The sequence below is a fragment of the Hyperolius riggenbachi genome, chromosome 10 (assembly GCF_040937935.1).
Source record: "Hyperolius riggenbachi isolate aHypRig1 chromosome 10, aHypRig1.pri, whole genome shotgun sequence".
NCBI lineage: Eukaryota > Metazoa > Chordata > Amphibia > Anura > Hyperoliidae > Hyperolius > Hyperolius riggenbachi.
The window spans coordinates 241231492-241255863 of record NC_090655.1 but is presented as its reverse complement, the minus strand read 5'-3'; the positions used below and the strand labels follow the sequence as shown (position 1 = coordinate 241255863).

General features: G+C 44.1%; 1 protein-coding gene across 1 annotated transcript; it reads left to right on the top strand.

Annotated features, from left to right (window-relative positions):
• Positions 1–23816, top strand: LOC137536994 (oocyte zinc finger protein XlCOF8.4-like). The gene is made up of 7 exons (XM_068259156.1): positions 1–57; positions 10530–10649; positions 11846–11980; positions 12064–12178; positions 12314–12411; positions 12586–12931; positions 21193–23816. Exons 1-7 carry the CDS (start codon positions 1–3, stop codon positions 22029–22031), a joined length of 1710 nt encoding a protein of 569 aa, XP_068115257.1. The 3' UTR covers positions 22032–23816.
• Positions 23817–24372: the final 556 nt, after the last annotated feature.

Here is a 24372-nt window from a genome sequence, read left to right as displayed (position 1 = left end):
ATGGATGAAGAGGGAGGAAGTACAGAGGAGACATTGCTGAGACTGGCAGAAGAAGAGGTAAGAAGAGAGTATTTTATGTTTACACCCAGTAACCCTCATATCCCTCCCCCATCACTAGCAGCTGCTGTTAGACACATTCTGTATATGGCTCAGTGTATAGATTATGTCTTCTTTATCCTCAGCTCCTCTACCAGAGGCCTGTGAGCTGGAGAGTTCTGCACAGAATCTTATCTGTTCCTATCACTGCACTTCTTTGGGCAGAGAGCTCTAATGTTCCTGAAATCTGTTGGAGCCAATCTCCTAGCTTAGGAGTGAAAGCAATGACTACTCCTGCCACCACTGGGACCTCTTTGGTCTTCTCCCTCCAGAGTCTCTCTAGTTATTATCTCAGGCTCTGGTACTTCTCCAGTTCCTCATTCTCCTCCTGGTGTTGCTGTCACTTGAGCTGACACATCTGTCACTATGGTTGTCTTATGGTCCTTGTCTACTACCTTGATGGCTGGTTCATTGGCCAGAGCCTGTCTGTCCATCTGTAGACATCCTACACTACAGGATCTTAGCCCTGTTCTTCTCTGTAACCTTCTGTGGAATCTCCTATCATTTGAGAAGGTGTATCCCACATGCTGTTTTTTCTGTACACAACGCAAGCTACAGCATGTGGTTGTGCCATTCAGTGTATGCTGTGCATGCCTGTGTCTTACACCCCTAGTCTATGTGCAGGACTGTCCTTGAGGCTTCTCTGTACAGCAGGGTTGCCAACCTAATTTTTCATTTTTAATGGACAAAAGGCCCACAAAATCTGGACACCCAAAATTTTGGATGGACGGGTCAGAGTCAACAGCACACTTTTTGTGGGTGGGGCTAAACCATTGGCATTTTTTATATTTATATAGCACTGACAAACTTCTGTAGCACTTTACAGACATGGTCTTGACACTAGATGTACTCAGAGGAGGTCACAATCTAATCCCTTCCATAGCCATAGTCTAATGTCCTACCATATTATTATTATTATTATTATGTATTTATATAGCACTGAAATCTCTGCAGCAGTTTACAGAGTACATAGTCATGTAATTGACTGTCCTCAGAGGAGCTCACAATCTAATCCTACCATAGGTGTGAGGTTGTGTGTGAGGGAGTTCCTGGAGTTCCAGAGGAGGCTCTTCAGCTTGATTGCTCAGTCCGATTTCAGAGCTTGACTCCTGGGCAGCATTGGACTTGAGGCCCCTGTCTAAGGCCTAGGCCTTGCAGGGTCCTTCCCTGTGCTAGCCGGCTGCTCCGGTAATGGAGCAGCCGGCTCATACCCCCCCTAGCCTAGCTTACCTGGAGGGGGGAAACGTGACTGGCAGAGCTGTCGCGGATGATGTTGTGGAGTGGATAACGGCTGTGAATATCTGCAACACAGAACTCACAAGGCTAAAGTTAAGCTTTATTGAAATCAAGCACAAATACGGTGTGTCGTGGAACAACGGTTTGCTGCAAGCAGATAAGAGGCTGGTGGAGATAAGGAATAAATACAGTGTGCAAAAGTCATACCTAAAGCAGCTGGAAGAGAATGGTGGCCAGTTCGCGGAGAGACTGCGATGCCAGAGAAATTTCAAGCCCTTCGTGCCAGTGGAGGGCCTGGACAGCGAGGTGGAGGAGGAAAATGGAGAGGAAGACTCTGTGCAAAGCATGAGACGGGTTACCCATGCTATGGAGGAAGACCTAATGACTGACGAGGTGATGTTTGTGAGTGAGACCCCCACCCAGGCATCTGTCACTCATGCTGGGGTGACCGGTGGTGCTACAAATCAAAGTGCCCCTGGGAGCTCTGGTGTGGGTGTGGAGGGTGCCAGTGGGGTGATCAGGAGGACATCCATGAGGATTGCCCAGAGAAAGGCCATGGAGTGTGAGAGTCTTGCCCGGGCATCTGCCGTTGGTGCTGGAGGAACTGGGGGTGCCAATCCACAAGGTGCCTCTGGGGACTTAGGTGCCGATGGTGAAGGTGTAAGGAGCGACAATGAAGGAGTTGTAGAAGAAAGTGAGCAAAGTGAAGAAGAAGCTTACCTTGCAAAGGCAGAGATGACTGCAGATGGGGAGCTCCAAGATGGCGCTGACAGTGCTGGAGGACGCAGAGAGGAGGATCCCTGTCTTATAAAAACTTGCCCTGGTGGTCTAGAGGAGTCTGCTGCGTTTGTGCAAGTTGGAGCGCAAATCATGCCTACGGAGGATGTCCCTGTGCTTGTGGAGCCGGTTGCTGGAGTAGAGCTTGTGCCCAATGTGTTTCCCCATCAAAATGGTGCTGGGAGAGGCGAAGGAAGCCGAGAAGAAGGCTCCTCCAGTGAACTGGAAGTCAAAAACTGCCAACAGGAAGTGGTCACAGGTGAACTTCTGACTGAGGACGTTAACATGCATGAGAAGGAAACTCTAAGCCTACTCCCTAATGGTGAGAAAAAGCTTACTGAGCATGCAAATGTGGTGGGCGGGGCTATGTGTGGTTCTGTTTCTGCACAGCAGGGTTTGCCTGGTGGACGAACGGAAAGTGACATTTCCAATTGTGATAATAAAAGCTTGTCTAGCCAGCAGGAGGAGATATCTCCTAAAGAAAGTTTGATTAATTTAAGAGATGAAAATGTTGCCATAAGTTTGAAGGTGGTTGAATCTATGGGCATAGACAATGGTAGCATGGATGTTTCTGAGCCTTATGGTGATTGCCCAGCGCTCCCTATTGGGAATAATGTTAATATGCGAAAAAATAATGTCGATGATAAGAATGTGAATCTTAATAGTGATACTTCCATTACTTATAAAGTAATTGTTAAAGGGAAGAGAGCCAGATTAGTGGAAGAAGCTCCCCCTACTGGTGGAGCAGGTGAAAGTACAAAAAGTGTCCTTTCTTCTTCAGCAGAAGAAAAGTCTGAGAAGAAAAAACACAAAGGTCACAATAAGTCTGTTAAAAATGATATGGTGTTATCTGATACTGAAAGTGTGGTAATTGACTCTGTAGGTAATGAAGGAAGTGTGAATATCATAAACAGTGATATTTCCATGAGTAAACAAGTGATTCCAAATGAAGACCGATATAAAAAAGGCTCTTTAAACAGAATTACGACATTACACAAAATGTTTGAAAAAAACCCTTTTTTAGAGCGCAGGGAAAAGAGAATAGCTTGCCGTAGAGAAATGTTAGGGGATGAGGATGTGTTAGAAGAAGATTTTGTGGAACCACCTGAGGTAATCTTAGAAGATATTATCACAGAATTTTGCTCATTTGATATGATTTATAGAATTGAAAAGAAAAGGTTTATTATCTTAGACGGTCACTCAGATGAAGTTATGATCCATACGCTAGAATGCGGGGGTAAATTTGAGAAGATCCATACAGTAGGTGCGGGTGATCCGGATATTGGTTTACAAGCTGATTTTAGGGCAAGTGGCCAGAGATTTATTATTACAGGTGACAGGATTCTCTGGCACGACCAATCGGGGAAGCAAATCTTTGCAGAGTCAATAATAGGATTAGGTAGACATGCCCCTGAGACAGTTAAAGAAGCTTGTAAAAATCACATTCCAAAGCGCCTTCAAGTTCTGCAAGATATAGAAAAAGCTGAAGCAAGTGCAAATATGCAGAAACCTGTAGAGTCTGTTGCACTGGAGGTGCCGGATTTGGTGGGTGTAATCAGGGGTGGAGATTTCCCGCCCCTCGGGCCACCCTCGGGTCCGGCAGCTCTTGTTCTTCCGGATAATCAAACTCAAAAGACAAAACCTTTGTCCTATGCTAAGGCTGCCAGAAGTGTGCCCAGTGGAAGAAGAGTTCCAGCTCCCCTGGAGATGCAATTAGAAACCGGCATGCCAGGAAGAAGGAATGTAGTACGTCTTAAATGGGATAGTGAAGGGGTAGTTCCCAATAAAAAAGTTTTTGTATCTTTTCTTCTAGACATGGGGTTTAAGCCAGTTGATTTATTTGCCATTTTAGCTCCAGGGGATTCTCCTGCTTATTATGACATAAGTTTCATGTCACAACATGGGCTAGATTCTTTTATGGAGGAAAGACTCAAAGATACAATAAATAATAAATGGCATGGGTTTACAGTAATCCCATTATCCAGACAGTCTTTAATCAAAAAAGCCCATGTTGTGACCATGAATGAAAGTATCCCTGTACGTGATATTCTGGCATGGGTCCAGCACTTCTCTGACGTCATGGCCCCTCCACAGCGAGTCCTGGATGACATGGGGATATGGTGGGGGGAATATGAGGTGACCATCAAATTACGTACTAAGGATGGGGTGGTCGCCCATATTCCCCGGTCATCTTTGATAGGGAGAGATCGAATCACTGTATTTTACCCCGGTCAGCCCAGGACTTGCAACCGTTGTGGTAGGAGGGGCCATTTCGCCAGTAGCTGTCCTAACCCGAGGTGCAATTTGTGCCAGGAATTTGGACACTCTGCTAAAGAATGTAAGGCTATTAAATGTAATTTTTGTTTTGAGATGGGCCACCCATATACAGAGTGTCCGAATTCCTGGTGGCAGATGCCCTCGGAGTTAAAAAAAAGCCGTGCTGGCCTCAATGGAAGAGGAAAGGTGTGAGTCTGCCCAAGCTATTCCTGATGTTTCTGTTTTGTCAGCTTCCAATGTGTTCCCTTCCAAGTCAGTCCTACCTAGTCCTCCTGTGTCTATTTCCTCTGACATTCAGGTCGGCACGGCCACAGCGAAGGCTGGACCCGTGAAAGGGTATCACGTTAGGGATGCAGCAGGAGGTGCCATGGGCTCTTCTTCCACTGGGCAACAGCCCAAAACTCAGAGGGGTTCGAGGGGCAGAGGCTGTAGGCAGCCTGTGCCTTCTACCTCTTCTGGAGAAACCACAAACCTTACCCCATCCCATCCTCACACCCGTTCCCACTCCCTTCCAAGATCCCTTTCCTCATCCCAACCTACTCCTCAACCCAAACCTAAATCTGATTTTCTTTTTCATCCGTCGTCTGGGGTGTCTTGTGACTCTCGGGCAGAAGATCCTCGTGCCCGGGATGATCCAGACTATCCAGAGGACAGACTAAAAAAAGTTAAAAAGAAGGGCAAAACAGTTGCCGAATTAAGAGATTTAGCGAGAGCTGAAGCTACTCGTAAAAGATCTGACATCAAATTGTCTAATAGGTTTGAGGCCTTACCTCTTGACCAAGGTGAAAACCTTTCTTCAGAAGAAGAGGCCATGGAAGTGGGTGGGCCACCACCTGATCAAGGAGATACTGTCTGATGTTCTTTGTTGTATAGATGTTGTGTTTTTATTTCTCTTTCTTGTCCTTTGTCTAGGAAACACAAAGGGAAACTTCAATTATCCTGATGGCTGCTCCCCCACCACTCATTTTGGCAACAATCAATGTTGCCAGCATTAAAAATCCCAGAGCTCGAAAATTGGCTTTTTCAATTCTGGCCAGCTTTGATGCTGATATTTTTTTCCTGCAGGAGACTAGACTCACCTCTACGGCTGACCTCTGGCTGGCTGAGAGGGACTGGAGGGCTGGTCTGAGTTTTTGGTCTCTTGCGGGAGAGCCTGGCAGTGGTGTGGCAGTTCTTTTTAGAACTGATATGGTAACATGCCGGCGGGTAATTGAAGTAGAGTTGGGTAGGTGTTTGGTCTTAGACGTCTGTGTGAGGGGGCAAGACCTCAGGCTTATCAACATCTATGCCCACCCTCAGTCCAGAGGGGAGAGAAAACGCCTTTTCACACAGATCAGGCCTTTCCTTTTTTGTGCCTACCCGGTTATCCTTGGTGGTGATTTCAACACCGTTACTAGGGCTAGGGACAGGTCAAGTACCAGGGACCGGGTAGACATTGATAGTAGGTATTTAGTTAGACTGGTTAGTGAGGCTGATCTGGTGGATGTACACATTCGACATTCACCGGATCTCACGGGTTTCACGTTTACTAGAGGTAGTCATAGAAGTAGAATAGATAGGTTTTTTGTTTCTGAGGGTCTCACTACTTCAGCCCCAGGGCTGTTGGCAGTGGAATTCTCGGATCACCTTATCCTATCGGTGTGCTTGAATACTGCAGATGCTCCTCCCAGAGGTAGAGGTATTTGGAGGATGAATTCGTCCCTGCTGCTGGAAAGGAAAGTAAGACAATCTTTTGAGGAATTTTTTCATGCACAGGTTTCCATCCTGGACTGTTTTAACAGTAGGTCTGAGTGGTGGGAACTAGTCAAAAAGCGTGTGATTAAATTTTTCAAGGGTCTAGCATTAAGTAGAAGTATTGATAAAAACATTGCTTACCAACAACTAAGGAAGAGGTTAAACGTTCTCGTTTCTGAGGGCGGAGATCCGGGGGAGATCTCTGAGGTCAAACTTCGCCTCAAGCAGCAGCAGTACGACCGGCTGGCTTCTTTGATTCTGGAGAGGGATCATGGAAAATACCACTCGCCTGACCCTTACCAGAGTTACAAACAGAGTTCAGCGCTTAAAACGGTCAACGGTCTCAGAGATGGATCGGGGTCCCTGGCAAAGTCCAGGTCAGGGATCTTGTCCATCGCTAGAGAGTTTTACGCTGATCTGCTTGGAGAGAAGCCACTTGACCAAACGAGGATGGAGGATTTCTTGGCTTCTACACCGGGTTTGGGAAATGTGAATGTTTCTGCTTCAAATTTGACAGGAGAAATTACTGTAGAAGAAGTCGCGAAGGCCATTGGTGGTCTCGCACCGAAAAAGACCCCGGGTCCGGATGGGTTGACGCTGAATTCTACAAGGCTTTCACACCCATCTTGGCTCCTCAATTGGCTGGTGTTTTTAACGACTGTCTTGCTGAGGGCCAGTTACCGCCCTCCATGAGACAATCTGCGGTTATTCTCTTGTCAAAAGGTCGCGATCCTGAGATGATTGAGAATTGGCGTCCCATCAGCCTTCTCAACATCGACAGGAAGATCCTGGCAAAAGTTTTGTTCTGGCGTCTGTCCCAGGTAATGAATATGCTTTCCTGCCATCAGCACTGTTCTGTTTCAGGTAGGAGCACACTCTCAGCACTATTGGCTGTCCGGGAAGTCCTGGAACGGTGCAGGGCTGAAGGTTGGGGAAAGTACTTGCTGACTTTGGATCAGTCAAAGGCTTTTGATCGAGTCAATCACAAGTATCTGTGGCGTCTGCTTTGCGTTTATGGTTTGCCGGGAGGTTTTGTTAATTGGCTACAGACATTATACAAAGGGGCTGAAAGTTTCATGCTCATCAATGGATGGGTCGGCCAGCCTTTTGAGGTGAGTTCTGGGGTCCGCCAGGGTTGCCCTCTGAGTTCTCTGCTATATGTGTTTGCCATTGACCCCTTCGTGAGGAGGCTAGATGGCGGCACGCTTGGTGGAGTTCCGGGGGGTGTCCCTGGTGTCTCGCCTCTGAAGGTGTTGGCATATGCTGACGATGTTACTGTAGTGATCTCAGGGGCAGAGGAGGCGTTGGTGGTTGCCGAAGAGATCACTGAGTACTCATTGGCATCAGGTTCAAAGATCAATTCAGATAAAAGTGAAACTTTCTGGATGGGAAAGGATGGAGAATCCTTTGAACTTCCAGGTTCCTTCCCTGTGCCTCAACCCGAAATAAAAATCCTTGGCATCAGATTCGGCCCAGGCGATTATGGCCTACGAAATTGGGAAAGCAAACTAGAGGATGTCAGCGCAAAAGTAGTGCGTTGGAAGAGTTGGAGTTTAACTCTTAGAGAAAGGGTTGACTTGATCAAAACCTATCTGGTTCCAATCATGTTATATGTCAGCTACGTTGCAATTTTGCCAGCATCCCTGTATACCAGGATCAACGGCTTGTTCTTCCAGATGCTCTGGGGGAACAAGCTCAACCATGTACGCAGGAACATTACTTTCAAAACTAGGCGGGAGGGTGGCCTAGGGATGGTCAACCCGATTGTTTTTTTCTCTCTGATTTTCATTAAGTACAACGTTGGTAATATGCTTGCAGAGAGCCCGCCTAGTTGGGTTAGTATTTTTCAGACCTGGTGAGAGCCTTTCCTTACGAGTTGGAAGAGCGGAGGCCCAGTGAAAAATTTGAGAGCACGCCATGGCTACCTTCCGGCCTACGTTATGCCTTGTATGAAGAAATTATTGCAGTGGGGATTGACGGTGGAAGATATCAGATCGGCCGAGAGGAAAGCCCTCTTGGTCCGGGTGATAGATTCTTATTGTCATGACACACTGGCCCTGAGAGATTGCCCAGGCACAATCTTAGAGGAGGGATTACGAGTGCTTAACTCGTCGCGAATTCCGAACAAATTGTGGGACATCGCCTGGCTTACTTTCCAGGGCAAACTTTATGTTGGGGGGAACATGAGATGCAGGAGTGTGGTTGAGCGTGTTTGTCCTCAACAGGGGTGCAGTGTTGAGGAGAGCATGGACCACTTCCTGTTGTCGTGTCCTTTCAATATAGAGGTGTATAAACAGGTGGGTGGGGCCCTCAATATCCCATTTCTGGAGCATCTTAGTTATGCTGAGTGGGCATATGGAGCTTTCAACCAACGCCAGGGTTATGATTTGTGCACTTTATATATAGTCAGTTTAGTGGTTAGGCGCTACACTTGGTTAGCACGGTGTGATTTAGCTATTAGACAAAAAATCTTGCCTGTCCAGGTGGTGGTGAGCAACATACTCGGTGAGGTCGGGCAAATTCGGTACTTGGAGAGGCGTAAGCTGGGAAGAGGGGCTTGGGTTCTGGCGTGGCAGAACATCAGGCCTCCTTGACCTAGCGAAGTCTCTCTTGGTGATGGGTCTTTTCTGTCTCTTACTACTCCACTGTAGTTTTTTGACTTTTTTTGTTTAATTTTTTGAAGATAGGCCGCAAACACAAAGGAGTTATCCCTTTGTGTTTCCTCGTATATGTTTTTGGTTGAGGTTTTATTATTTTTTCATTTTATTTGTTTTTTTTGCACTGTCATGTGGTCTTTTTTTTTATTTAGTCTTGTTTCCTTGTTTGTCTTTAGTCCTCTGTATTCTAATTTATGGACGTAAAAGTTCCATAGTTGACTGTATGAGCGGTGTGTGTAACTTTATGTTGGTGCTTTTATTTGCGTGATTGTTGTAATGTAGGTGCTGTTGTGTGTTTTTTTTTTTTTTTTTTTTTTTTTTTTTTTTGCTGCTGTTGTGGTGGGTTTAGTCCTGTTTTAGTATGATTGAGTATGTATGTGTATCTCCTTGACAATCTTTTTTTTTCCTATGGGCCATATATATTTTGATGTGATTGATATCTCTAAGGAAAATATCCTTGTGTAATATTTCTTTTTGATGTGCATACTTTTATTACTATTTATGTGTATGCTAATGCATTTTTCTTTGATTATTTTTTAATAAAAATATCACAATCTAATCCTACCAGTCAATCTTACCAGTCATAGTCCAATGTCCCCACCATATTAATATTATATAGCACTGACATCTTCTGCAGCACTTTACAGAGTACATAGTCATATCACTGATTGTCCTCAGAGGAGCTCACAATCTAATCCTCATGGCATGTACAGCACTGAGTAGGAGATTTGCAGTGTGATCTGCACAGGTACTGAGGTACAACACTGAGTAGTGCTGTCAGGGTGGCACATATGTACTAGGATGAGTAAGCCACTGGAAGGGTGGCATGCATAGAGCACTGAGTATGGAGGGCAGGGTAGTATACACATACACTACAGTGCTGGATTGGGCGCATGTAGACAGGGAATGGCACCATTTCGATATGCTTGCTTGCTGGCTGTTGTATTTCTGTGAAATTCAGCTTTTAGCAGGCAAGGCACTGTGTACTGACAGTTGTAAACAATTTTATCACAGCAGTATTAGCCACAGGGGACTAGCTCTGAGAGATGGGCTCTTGCACCCTGCGGCAACCAAGTGGTTAATTAGCCCTACTTGAAACGGTAATTTGGAAGCATGCTGCATGCTTGCATTCCCCCCCCCCCCCCCCCTCTGCACACAGGTTACCAGGCTCAGCTGGATGCTGCAATAGTGCGTGCTGGACAGAGCCTTGCTGGGGAAGAACATGGTGACCTTCACTGGCAAACTGCGGTTCCTGGACCTACAACAGGCTGTGCTCAGCCTCACACTTCTCTTTCACAACCGCTTCTGGATTGGACAATGGGTGTTGTGGGGGTGCACTCCCTTGGCTGTCTCTTTCCTTTTCATTGGCCAGAGGTGCTGGTCCCAAAAAGAGCCCCACTAATTGGAGGGAGGGACAGAGGAGGAGTCCTGATGCCTTTTTCGGGTCAGCTGCACAGGGGATCAGCCAGGCTTTGCAGGGAATCACGCATGCGCATGATGGTCGTGGTGATAATTTCACTTTTTGGATGAACACCTATTTTAAAATACGGGCAGAAATGGACACTGGGGTTTTAGGGGCATTTGGACGGACTGTTCATCCAAATTTGGATGCTTGGCAACCCTGCTGTATAGCCTGCATCTTAGCTTTGTTGTAGATTTTGGTGCTTAGTGCATGTAACACTCATACTTATAACCCTAATACAGCCCAGGTCCCTGCAGTCTAGATATTCTCATGTTGTTATCTGCCTACAGATAAAGACTTCTTGTATGGATCACATGGCCACACCAGTGAGGATGGACGAGGACTGGAATCACATGACTGAGAGGATATTCAACCTCACCATGGAGATCATCTGCCTGCTGACTGGAGAGGTGAGGAGGACTTTGGGAGGTCACATGACCTCACTCATAACACCCCCCCCCTCCCCCCCAAAAAAACACTTAACCAGTACAAATGTGATCCTGCAAATAGGTGGACACAGGTCGTGGCAGAAAGTGTTAACTCGTTTATGTGCTGCACAATCCTCTCCATCATCCTCGACGTGTCTACCTTCCGTCTGTGATGGTGGAAGTGTCTGGACGATGAAGAGCAGCATACAGCACAGCATAGCGACATAGAAGAGCGAACACTTTATGTGCCTACCAGTACACAGGTGCGATTCACTACCCGCCGGCTTATCCCTGGTGGTGGGAGGGTCACATGACATCACTCTTATGTCTAATGAAGCAAACCTGTAACTTTAGGTGGGGAAAAGTTAGATACTTATCTCGGCAGAGGGAAGTCTTTGGATCCCCCGGAGACTTCCCATATCCTACTCCAGACCACCACCACTGCCTGGGACCCTCTGACAGCAGCCACACCTCCATATCTGAATGAGCGCGGCCACACTGTGCAGATGCACTTGATGGACTGCGTCAGTGCAGTAGCATGAAGGTGCTTGTGCTTGAGCGGCTCCAAGTGTCAGCGCAGTGTGGCCACGCTTTTACACAGATGGGAGCTGTGTGAACCTCTTATACAAGTTTTGTAAAGAGTTATAAAAGTCAAACTTGCATTTATACTTTAATCCATTAGGTACAGAATAAAACTACAAAAAGACCAGGAAAGACTGGTTTTAATTCATTGGAAGGTTTTGTTCCTCTTCACTAAAATGCAGTACCAACATTGCCTGTTTGCTGGACAAATTATCAGATTGCCTTGTAATAAAGTCATTCCTGAGCAAAAACATATTGTATAGATAAGTTTTCCTTCTTAAGCCCTGGACACGAGGTAAGCATTTCATATGTATTTACTGTGCACAAACAGCTGAATACAATCTGATCATTTTAGAGCAGCAATCTTATCAGTCAGCTTCTGAGTGAGGAAGAAACTTGAATTTTAAAACCTTCCAACAACTTGGAAACCATTTATATATGTATTTTTTTTTTTTTTGCTTTGTTTTATGCTGTGAAATGTTTTATCACAAGGATGAAATGTTAGCGTCATACCACTTTAATAAAACACAAACGAGCATAGAGGTGAGGAGGATTCTGGGAGGTCCCATAACATCGCTGGTGGTGTTTCATTACAGGGTTTCCCTCTTGTGAAGTCTGGTGACCAGGTGACAATCACAGTTCCTCCACCTCACTTCCTGGTATCTGACAGAAACATGAAGAAGAAGATTCTGCAAGTCATCAACAAGATCACTGAGGTGCTGATGGGAGAGGTGAGCAGTGCTGGGAATTATTGGACATTGCCCATTAATGGCAAGGGAGATGTCTGTACTGACAGTGTCATTGTGTGTGTCAGGTTCCTATAGGTTGTCAGGATGTCCCAACCTTCTCCTCCAAGGAGGCGTGGCAGTATGTAGAAGGACACAAAGACCTCTCCAAGGATGAGAACCAGCCTCCCCTCACATCACCAGGTAAGATCAGGCTTACGCTTCTAATAGACAAGAGAGCAGTATGGAGGGTCCACCTAGATACCCCATTATCTGATAATCACATAGAGACAGTGTATACAGTCAGTGTGTGTGTGCATGTGTGTGTTTTTTTTACAGATGGATCCAGGAACCGAAACCCACAAGAGAGATGTACAGGTCCTCTTTATTCCCAGGATTGTCCAAAGGAAGGTCACACCATTCCACGTCATTATCACGTAGGTTGAACGGAAGCCTTGAAGCTAATAAGTGACTCAAAATTGTATGAAATTATATTCTGTGGTTTCAGTTTACTAAAAACGTACAATTTTCTGTTTCAATAAATTTTTATTGAAAAAAATTGTACAATTTTAAAATGTTTTTCTTTTGATTTTTTTTTTTTTTTAATATAGAGTGTGGAATTTACTGATTTAAAAACTGACATTGATGAGAGTCATGTGAGGTTTCAACAGGAATCTGAAGTTAAAGAAAAATTAATAAAGTTAATGAAAAAGGAAGAAGAGACCTGTGTGAGGAGTGATCAGCAGTCTGTGGAGGACGGTGACATGATGAGGATAATTAAAGAGGAAGAAGAAGATGATAAATATGTAAGAGGTGATTGTCTCCCTATGGAGGAAGGGGAAATGCTGAGGATAACTAATGAAGGAACGTATGTAAGAAGTGATCATCAACCTACTGAAGATGAGAACAAAATTCAAACTGTCAAAGAAGACAAATGTCCTCTGAATATTAGCAGAGGTAAGTTATAAACACCAGATGCTGGAATAGTTTTAATTTGCACCTGATGAGGTTAGACTGGACTAATGGTTTAGGGCTACAGAGATCAGATGAAGGGGGTCCAGTTAGTGATGGTTTAAGAGAAGTTTTAGATATAGGACACAGCAGGTGCAGGTGATGCTTGAAATTTGGGGCCGGCTAAGGTGCATCATAAATTTCATTGTTATATTAATTTGTCATTATTGAGCTAAGTTAACTCCCCTTTTTCTTAATTTAAGTTATTTTTAACAGTAGCAAAAGTTTCTGTAATTTGGCTATTTTTAACCAAATTTTATACATCCTTGGGCACCACCTTCCCCCTCTGTGCTTTACACCCCCCATTTGGAGGAGTGTGTTTGGTCTCACATGGCTTTGCCAAGACTAGTACCAGTTTTTTCATAAGAGAGTGACCGCATCCAGTACCATTCTGGACGTCCAAGTGGAGTCGGGATTGTGAATCCCCACTTATGTGGTTGACTTCCCTCATTGCAACACACCTTTGTGAATATTACTCTTCCTCTCCTTTGATAATTTTAGTTTTGGTTACATATATTGCGCTATTGGGGTTCCTATTATCTCTGTGCTTCCTTTTTAAGGTTCAACACATAAGGTTTCAACACATAAGGAAATACTGTACACCATCTCCATTCCTCAGTATAACACCATAGCACCAACAAATGAGGAGGAGATACTGTACACCATATGAAAGGCCCATCTCCATTCCTCAGTATAACATCATAGTACCAACAAATGAGGAGGGGATACTGTACACCATATGAAAGGCCCATCTCCATTCCTCAGTATAACATCATAGCACCAACAAATGAGGGGGAGATACTGTACACCATATGACAGGTCCATCTCCATTCCTCAGTATAACATCATAGTACCAACAAATGAGGAGGAGATACTGTACACCATATGGAAGGTCCATCTCCATTCCTCAGTATAACATCATAGCACCAACAAATGAGGAGGAGATACTGTACACCATATGAAAGGCCCATCTCCATTCCTCAGTATAACATCATAGTACCAACAAATGAGGAGGAGATGCTGTGTAAACCATATGAAAGGCCCATCTCCATTCCTCTGTATAACGTCATAGCACCAACAAATGTGGAGGAGATACTGTACACCATATGAAAGGCCCATCTCCATTCCTCAGTATAACATCTTAGTACCAACAAATGAGGAGGAGACACTGTACACCATATGAAAGGCCCATCTCCATTCCTCAGTATAACATCATAGTACCAACAAATGAGGAGGAGTTTCTGTACACCATATGAAAGGCCCATCTCTATTCCTCAGTATAACATCATAGTACCAACACATGAGGAGGAGATACTGTACACCATATGGAAGGCCTATCTCCATTCCTCAGTATAACATCATAGTACCAACAAATGAGGAGACACTGTACACCATATGAAAGGCCCATCTCCATTCCTCAGTATAACATCATAGTACCAACAAATGAGGAGGAGATACTGTACACCATATGAAAGGCCCATCTCTATTCCTCAGTATAACATCATAGCACCAACAAATGAGGAGGAGATACTGTACACCATATGAAAGGCCCATCTCCATTCCTCAGTTTAACATCATAGCACCAACAAATGAGGAGGAGATACTGTACACCATATGAAAGGCCCATCTCCATTCCTCAGTATAACATCATAGCACCAACAAATAAGGAGGAGATACTGTACACCATATGAAAGGCCCATCTCCATTCCTCAGTATAACATCATAGCACCAACAAATGAGGAGGAGATACAGTACACCATATGAAAGGCCCATCTCCATTCCTCAGTATAACATCATAGTGGCAACAAATGAGGAGGAGATACTGTACACCATATGAAAGGTCCATCTCCATTCCTCAGTATAACATCATAGCACCAACACATGAGGGGGAGGAGATACTGTACACCATATGAAAGGCCCATCTTTATTCCTCAGTATAACTTCATAGTACATAGTTACATAATTATTTGGGTTGAAAAAAGGCATACGTCCATTGAGTTCAACCAGAGAACAAAGTACAACTCCAGTGTGCTCCCTCACATATCCCTGTTGATCCAGAGGAAGGCGAAAAACCCTTACAAGGCATGGTCCAATTATCCCCAAAAGGGAAAAAATGTCTTCCCGACTCCAGATGGCAATCAGATAAAATCCCTTGATCAACATCACTGGGCATTACCTGGTAATTGTAGCCATGGATGTCTTTCAACGCAAGGAAAGCAGCTAAGCCCCCTTTAAATGCAGGTATAGAATTTGCCATAACTACTTCCTGTGGCAATGCATTCCACATCTTAATCACTCTTACTGTAAAGAACCCTCCATGCTCAGATCATGTCCTCTAGTCCTTTTTGAAGGCCTAGGGACTAAATGCTCATCCTCCAAGCTTTTATATTGCCCTCTGATGTATTTATACATGTTAATTAGATCCCCACTAAGGAGTCTTTTCTCTAGACTAAGTAAACCCAGTTTATCTAACCTTTCTTGGTAAGTGAGACCTTCCATCCCACGTATCAATTTTTTTGCACCTGCTCTAAAACTGCAATATCTTTCCTGTAATGTGGTGCCCAGAACTGAATTCCATATTCTAGATGTGGCCTTAATAGAGAGTTAAACTGGGGCAATATTATGCTAGCATCTCGCTTTTTTATTTCCCTTCTAATGCATCTTAACATTTTAATAGCTTTAGCTGCAGCGGCTTGGCATTGAATACGATTATTTAACTTGTTGTCGATGAGTACTCCTAATTCCTTCTCCAAGTTTGATGTCCCCAACTGTATCCCATTTATTTTGTATGGTGCTAGACCATTAGTACGTCCAAAATGCATGACTTTACATTTTTCAACATTGATTTTCATCTGCCATTTATTTGCCCATATAGCCATCCTATCCAGATCCTGTTGCAATATGTCACTATCTTCCTGAGAGTTGATGATTCTGCACAATTTTGTATCATCTGCAAAAATAGCAACATTGCTTTCTACTTCATCTATTAGGTCATTAATCAATAAATTGAAGAGCACTGGACCCAGTACAGACCCCTGTGGTACCCGACTGCTAAGAGTCACCCATTTTGAGTATGATCCATTGACCACAACTCTTTGTTTTCTGTCCATTAGCCAGTTCCATATCCATGCACACAGACTCTTCCCAAGTCCTTGCATCCTCATCTTTTGCACCAGACTTTTGTGGGGAACAGTGTTGAAGGCCTTTGCAAAGTCCAACAACTAAGGAGGAGATACTGTACACCATATGAAAGGTCCATCTCCATTCCTCAGTATAACATCATAGTACCAACAAATGAGGTGGAGATACTGTACACCATATGAAAGGTCCATCTACATTCCTCAGTATAACATCATAGTACCAACAAATGAGGAGGGCATACTGTACACCATATGAAGGGCGCATCTCCATTCCTCAGTATAACATCATAGTACCAACAAATGAGGAGGCGATACTGTACACCATATGAAAGGTCCATCTCCATTCCTCAGTATAACATCATAGTACCAACAAATGAGGAGGAGATACTGTACACCATATGAAAGGCCCATCTCCATACCTCAGTGTAACATCATAGCACCAACAAATGATGAGATACTGTACACCATATGGAAGGCCCATCTCCATTCCTCAGTATAACATCATAGGACCAACACATGTGGAGGAGATACTGTACACCATATGAAAGGCCCATCTCCATTCCTCAGTATAACATCATAGCACCAGCAAATGAGGAGGAAATACTTTACCCTATTATTATTACATTATTAATTTATAAAGTGCCAACATATTCCGTGGTGCTGTACAGAGTAAGAAACGAACATCGGGTACATAATAAATATAGTACCTCAGTATAACATCATAGCACCAACAAATGAGGAGGAGATACTGTACACCATATGAAAGGCCCATCTCCATTCCTCAGTATAACATCACAGCACCAACAAATGAGGAGGAGATACTGTACACCATATGAAAAAGGTCCATCTCCATTCCTCAGTATAACGTCATAGCACCAACAAATGAGGAGGAGATACTGTACACCATATGAAAGGTCCATATCCATTCCTCAGTATAACATCATAGCACCAACAAATATGGAGGAGATACTGTACACCATATGAAAGGCCCATCTCCATTCCTCAGTATAACATCATAGTACAAACAAATGAGGAGGAGATACTGTACACCATATGAAAGGCCCAACTCCATTCCTCAGTATAACATCATAGCACCAACAAATGAGGAGGAGATACTGTACACCATATGAAAGGCCCATCTCCATTCCTCAGTATAACATCATAGCACCAACAAATGAGGAGGAGATACTGTACACCATATGAAAGGCCCATATCCATTCCTCTGTATAACATCATAGCACCAACAAATGAGGAGGACATACTGTACACCATATGAAAGGCCCATCTCCATTCCTCAGTATAACATCATAGTCCCAACAAATGAGGAGGAGATACTGTACACCATATGAAAGGCCCATCTCCATTCCTCAGTATAACATCATAGTCCCAACAAATGAGGAGGAGATACTGTACACCATATGAAAGGCCCATATCCATTCCTCTGTATAACATCATAGCACCAACAAATGAGGAGGACATACTGTACACCATATGAAAGGCCCATCTCCATTCTGCAGTATAACATCATAGCACCAACACATGGAGGAGATACTGTACACCATATGAAAGGCCCATCTCCATTCCTTTAGTATAACATCATAGTACAAACAAACGAGGAGGAGATACTGTACACCATATGAAAGGCCCATCTCCATTCCTCAGTATAACATCATAGCACCAACAAATGAGGAGGAGAGACTGTACACCATATGAAAGGCCCATCTCCATTCCTCAGTATAACATCATAGCACCAACACATGAGGAGGAGATACTATACACCATATGAAAGGCCCATATCCATTCCTCTGTATAACATCATAGCACCAACAAATGAGTAGGACATACTGTACACCATATGAAAGGCCCATCTCCATTCTGCAGTATAACATCATAGCACCAACACATGAGGAGGAGATACTGTACACCATATGAAAGGCCCATCTCCATTCCTCAGTATAACATCATAGTACAAACAAATGAGGAGGAGATACTGTACACCATATGAAAGGCCCATCTCCATTCCTCAGTATAACATCATTGCACCAACAAATGAGGAGGAGATACTGTACACCATATGAAAGGCCCATCTCCATTCCTCAGTATAACATCGTAGCACCAACAAATGAGGAGGAGATACTGTACACCATATGAAAGTCCCATCTCCATTCCTCAGTATAACATCACAGCACCAACAAATGAGGAGGAGATACTGTACACCATATGAAAGGTCCATCTCCATTCCTCAGTATAACATCACAGCACCAACAAATGAGGAGGAGATACTGTACACCATATGAAAGTCCCATCTCCATTCCTCAGTATAACATCACAGCACCAACAAATGAGGAGGAGATACTGTACACCATATAAAAGGTCCATCTCCATTCCTCAGTATAACGTCATAGCACCAACAAATGAGGAGGAAATACTGTACACCATATGAAAGGTCCATATCCATTCCTCAGTATAACATCATAGCACCAACAAATAAGGAGGAGATTGTAACGATTGGTGTAACACAGAGAGGATCTGATTACCGGTGATCTGCAGTATCACCGAGAATACAGATATATACCCGATTATTGATGATCTGCAGTATCACCGATAATCAGATATATCTCTAACCTCTGGACACCAGGTAATATGAGTGTTATGTGCAACAGTAATACTTTGAGGAGAGCACCCGTATAGAGGGTGCAAGGCAGTAAGGGGTACTGCCCCGAGAACAGGCTCCTTCCAAAGGCCTGAGGCTCCCCAAGGGGCGGCGTCAGGCTGAGAGTGGGAAGGACCAGAGTGTGAGTGACACCAATGGAGCGATGTCACAAACAGACTGTGAACTATCTCTTGCTGGGGAGATAGTTCTCGAGGTCGGGCAGGCCAGGTCGTCAACACACAGACAGATAAAGTACAGAGACGGGAGACAGATGCGGAATCCTAAGACTAGCAGAGTTTGGCAACAGAGTATCAGATATAGCGAAGTACCTAATCAGAGATCAGAAGAGTGGTCAGGAAAGCAGAAGGTCATAACAAATAAGCAACAATGCCTAGACTTGGGTGTGAGCTCCTAGATCATCAACACCCCGGAACTGGTCTAGATAATAACACAGATGGTAACAGGATTCCTAGACTAAGGTGTGAGCTCCTTGGTCATCAACGCCTTGGAAACTGGTCTAGATAATAACACAGATACTGACAGAAGGTCTGAGTGCTACCACGTAGTGATCGCAACGCCAGACACCAGAGAAATGACCAGCACCCAGTATATATACCCCAGCGCTCTCCAGCGCCACCCCTAAGTGCTGGACCAATGAAAACTGCTGGAATTGTCAGCTGACACCCTTCTGACTGTCATAAAGGCTCTGCCTCTCCGCGCGCGCGTCCTCCTGAACCTGTGTGGACTATCAGTCCCAGCCACACCAGACGTGTTGTAATGTTTCTGCTGTGTTGGATGCAGAACCAGCCGCACCGCTGTCCAAGCATGCGGCGGTTCCTCCGCGTTCAGCAGTACTGTCAGAAATATGCCTATGCGTGCAAACATCCGCGTCTGACGCGGAATCCGCCGCCTTGTTCATAAGGCATGTGGCGGTTTCATCGCGCTCCGTCATGCCAGTGGATGCAGAGCCACGCGCGCAACCTGCCGCGTTGGACGCGGAATCAGCCGCCTTGCTCTGAGTACCCGCGGCGGCTTTTCCGCGTTTTCTCACAGAGATACTGTACACCATATGAAGGTCCATCTCCATTCCTCAGTATAGCATCATAGCACCAACAAATGAGGAGGAGATACTGTACACCATATGAAAGGCCCATCTCCATTCCTCAGTATAACATCATAGCACCAACAAATGAGGAGGAGATACTGTACACCACATGAAAGGCCCATCTCCATTCCTCAGTATAACATCATAGTCCCAACAAATGAGGAGGAGATACTGTACACCATATGAAAGGCCCATCTCCATTCCTCAGTATAACATCATAGTCCCAACAAATGAGGAGGAGATACTGTACACCATATGAAAGGCCCATATCCATCCCTCTGTATAACATCATAGCACCAACAAATGAGGAGGATATACTGTACACCATATGAAAGGCCCATCTCCATTCCTCAGTATAACATCATAGTACAAACAAATGTGGAGGAGATACTGTACACCATATGAAAGGCCCATCTCCATTCCTCAGTATAACATCATAGTACCAACAAATGAGGAGGAGATACTGTACACCATATGAAAGGTCCATCTCCATTACTCAGTATAACATCATAGTACCAACAAATGAGGAGGAGATACTGTACACCATATGAAAGGCCCATCTCCATTCCTCAGTATAACATCATAGCACCAACAAATGAGGAGGAAATACTGTACACCATATGAAAGGTCCATCTCCATTACTCAGTATAACATCATAGTACCAACAAATGAGGAGGAAATACTGTACACCATATGGAAGGCCCATCTCCATTCCTCAGTATAACATCATAGCACCAACAAATGAGGAGGAGATACCGTACACCATATGAAAGGTCCATTTCTATTCCTCAGTATAACATCATAGCACCAACAAATGAGGAGGAGATACTGTACACCATATGAAAGGCCCATCTCCATTCCTCAGTATATCATCATAGTACCAACAAATGAGGAGGAGATACTGTACACCATATGAAAGGCCCATTTCTATTCCTCAGTATAACATCATAGCACCAACAAATGAGGAGGAGATACTGTACACCATATGAAAGGCCCATCTCCATTCCTCAGTATATCATCATAGTACCAACAAATGAGGAGGAGATACTGTACACCATATGGAAGGTCCATCTCCATTACTCAGTATAACATCATAGCACCAACAAATGAGGAAGAGATATTTTACACCATATGAAAGGCCCATCTCTATTCCTTAATTTAAAATTATCCTCAGAAAACCAACACTCTGGTTCAGTTGTGACTGCTAGTTTAATATTAATCATTTTGATCCATTTCCAGTCCATAGCTCTGTGAAAGTGTACACACACATATAAATTCAATTTCTAAAGAAAATGTAATTTTCCAACAGATGGACGTGTTGTTGGGAAGTCTTCAGAGGGACATCTTAATCCAAGGAATACAGCACCGATGTCACGTCAGACACGTCACACCCATCCTTTCTCATGTTCAGAGTGTGGGAAAGAATTTAATCGTAAAGGAAACCTCCATGAACACCAAAGGAGTCACACAGGCATCTATCCTTTATCATGTTCAGAATGTGGGAAAGGTTTTAATAACAAAGCAGAGCTTCTTAGACACCAGACAGCTCACACAGGCGAGCGGCCTTTTTCATGTTCAGAGTGTGGGAAATGTTTTTCTCAGAAAGCCAGCCTAGTTAACCATCAGAGAAGTCACACAGGTGAGCACCATTTCTTTTGTTCCGAGTGTGGGAAAGGTTTTTTTCGGAAAGGATCCCTTCTTATACATCAGAGAAGTCACACAGGTGAGCGCCCATTCTCATGTTCAGAGTGTGGGAAAGGTTTTAGTAAGAAAGAAAATCTTCTTAGACACAAGAGAATTCACACAGGGGTGCATCCATTCTCGTGTTCAGAGTGTGGAAAGAGTTTTCATCAGAAAAAAAACTTGCTTAGACACCACAGTAGTCACACAGGTGTCCATCCTTTCTCTTGTTCTGTGTGTGGAAAAGGATTTAATGAGAAATGTGAACTTCTGAGACACCAGAAATCTCACACAGGGGAGCGGCCTTTTCCTTGTTCAGAGTGTGGGAAATGTTTTTCTCGGAAAGCTATCCTGGTTAATCATCAAAGAAGTCACACAGGTGAGTGCCCATTCTTATGTTCAGAGTGTGGGAAAGTTTTCAGTAAGAAAGGAAATCTTCTTGGACACCTGAGAATTCATACAGGGTAGCCGTCTATTTTATGTTCCAAAAGTGGGAAATGTTTTAATTGGAAATGTGACCATCTTAGACACCAAAAAAAAATCACACAGGGAAGCAGCCTTTTTCATGTTCAGATCACTTGAAAGGCAGCCTATTGGGCCAATTAAATTGCGGGGATCGCATACTTTAAAGTGACTGGACCCGAAGGGGTTTAGGGCAGGACGAGTGTAGCGCCTGTTATTGAAAAATAGCGGGCGTAAGTTACTAGACCTCACTATGCTGCACTAACTGCAGCTTAGCATGCGCTCCTGTAATTACACGTGCTGCGCAGCCACTAGCGCGCTTAGCGTGCAGGCACTTACATTTAAGGCACGCTAATGAAATAGCGTGAGTAACAGGAGGTTATTCACACTATGTTGGTCATTAAATCAACCCCCAGGCATGTACCAAGCTTGAATCTTAGCTTTTGTCTTGCACTGCTATTGGCTGCAGCTTTCTGCTTGGATCTTATCTCTCCCTCCCTCCAGTCCATCAAGCGGATCTTCTGTGCCGCCCTCCTGCTGCCCTATACGCCTTCTACAGGAAGAAAGTCCATTTCCATAGTAATTACATACAATCCATGTGCATAAAGCTAGCTTAAAAACATCCCTGCGCATGTCACTGTTTGCAGTCTATCCAGTATGTAACACTACTGCTCTCTTAGTACAAGTACTATATCAGATGATTACATATTGTAAATTAGAAATGATGCACCCATATTAAATCCCACTCTTTATCCACCCCAAAGCCTCTATTAAGACCAGTACTTGAGACCCGTCCAAGGGGACATCCAGTTTACTATATTAAAATATTGTATCAGACCTTTATTTCCGTTACCTTAGAGGTACCATATGCCCTATACCCATAAAGTCAGCGCGATACTGCTAGCACATTTCACGTTATGGGAAGATTTTATCATCATTCAGTATATCAAGCCTCATCCTTTGCATATTGTTACCATTAGATATATATATTAATTGTATTGCAGATCAACAAGTATACATGTATTTGCATTACCAGACAGAGAACCTGCACAGACACCTGTTTGATGCATGATTTTATACTCTCCCCACACTACAGCACATCTAGTTTTGTATGCATCTTGCCATGCTACTGGTTGTCAGCAATAAAACAGTTCAGGTCTAACTCTATGTTATGGTCACCTGTCTGTAGTCAACCCACGCTGTAAATCCATTTTTGTCTGTCTCATTGATATCTGTCTAACTTTGTGGCAACCCCTCCAACTATAATTTACTTTTTCTAAATCACAAAAATATAGTTCCGGTGGGTTACTCTTATGTTTGACCCTGAAGTGTTCTGAGATGCTGTGTGACATTGGCAGCGCTTCCAAACAGAGGTTGCACCCGAATAGATGTGCAGAGCTCCACAATATGGACAAAATTACACAACTTGCATTCAAAACAGGCACAGCAAAGGAGGACGTTAGCTTCAGTATAAATAGACAAATTGTGGTAATCATAAAGAATCACTGCCACATCCTCAAGGAAGATCACACACTACAGAGAGCAAACAGTTTGAAACCTAAATTAAAACAAATGTTAGCTCCTAGCCTAGTGTAGGGCCCTAAACATAGAAATTCCCCATTCTGGAGACAAAAGGGATTCTTCCCATGCCATGGGTGCAAGGCATGAGCACAAGCAAATGGAAGTAGGTTGGATGAGGTACCAATCAACAAAGATTTAAGATCTTACAAAATATAACATGCAACATTATACAGTGCTGCCCATAATTATTCATACCTCTTGCAAATTTTGACTTAAAGGGATACTGTAGGGGGTCGGGGGAAAATGAGCTGAACTTATCCGGGGCTTCTAATGGTCCCCCGCAGACATCCTGTGTTGGCGCAGCCACTCCCCAATGCTCCGGCCCCGCCTCCGGTTCACTTCTGGAATTTCTGACTTTAAAGTCAGAAAACCACTGCGCCTACGTTGCCGTGTTCTCGCTCCCGCTGATGTCACCAGGAGTGTACTGCGCAGACACAGACCATACTGGGCCTGCGCTGTGCGCTCTTGATGACATCAGCGGGATCGAGGACACGGCAACGCAGGCACAGTGGTTTTCTGACTTTAAAGTCAGAAATTCCAGAAGTGAACCGGAGGCGGGGCCGGAGCATCGGTGAGCGACTGCGCGGGCACAGGATGTCTGCGGGGGACCATTAGAAGCCCCAGGTAAGTTCAGCTCATTTTCCCCCGAGACCCCTACAGTATCCCTTTAAAGTTACTTTTATTAACCAACAAGTAATCTTTTTTTATGAGAAATAACATAGGTGTCTCCCAAAAGATAATAAGACGATGTACAAGAGGTATTATT

What these genes read in the sequence shown, in the direction of transcription:
- LOC137536994 (XM_068259156.1), top strand. Translation starts at nt 1, where the DNA reads ATGGATGAAGAGGGAGGAAGTACAGAGGAGACATTGCTGAGACTGGCA. An exon ending in TGAGACTGGCAGAAGAAGAG is followed by an intron (nt 58 to 10,529) that starts GTAAGAAGAGAG and finishes ATCTGCCTACAG; the next exon opens with ATAAAGACTTCTTGTATGGA. An exon ending in CTGAGGTGCTGATGGGAGAG is followed by an intron (nt 11,981 to 12,063) that starts GTGAGCAGTGCT and finishes TGTGTGTGTCAG; the next exon opens with GTTCCTATAGGTTGTCAGGA.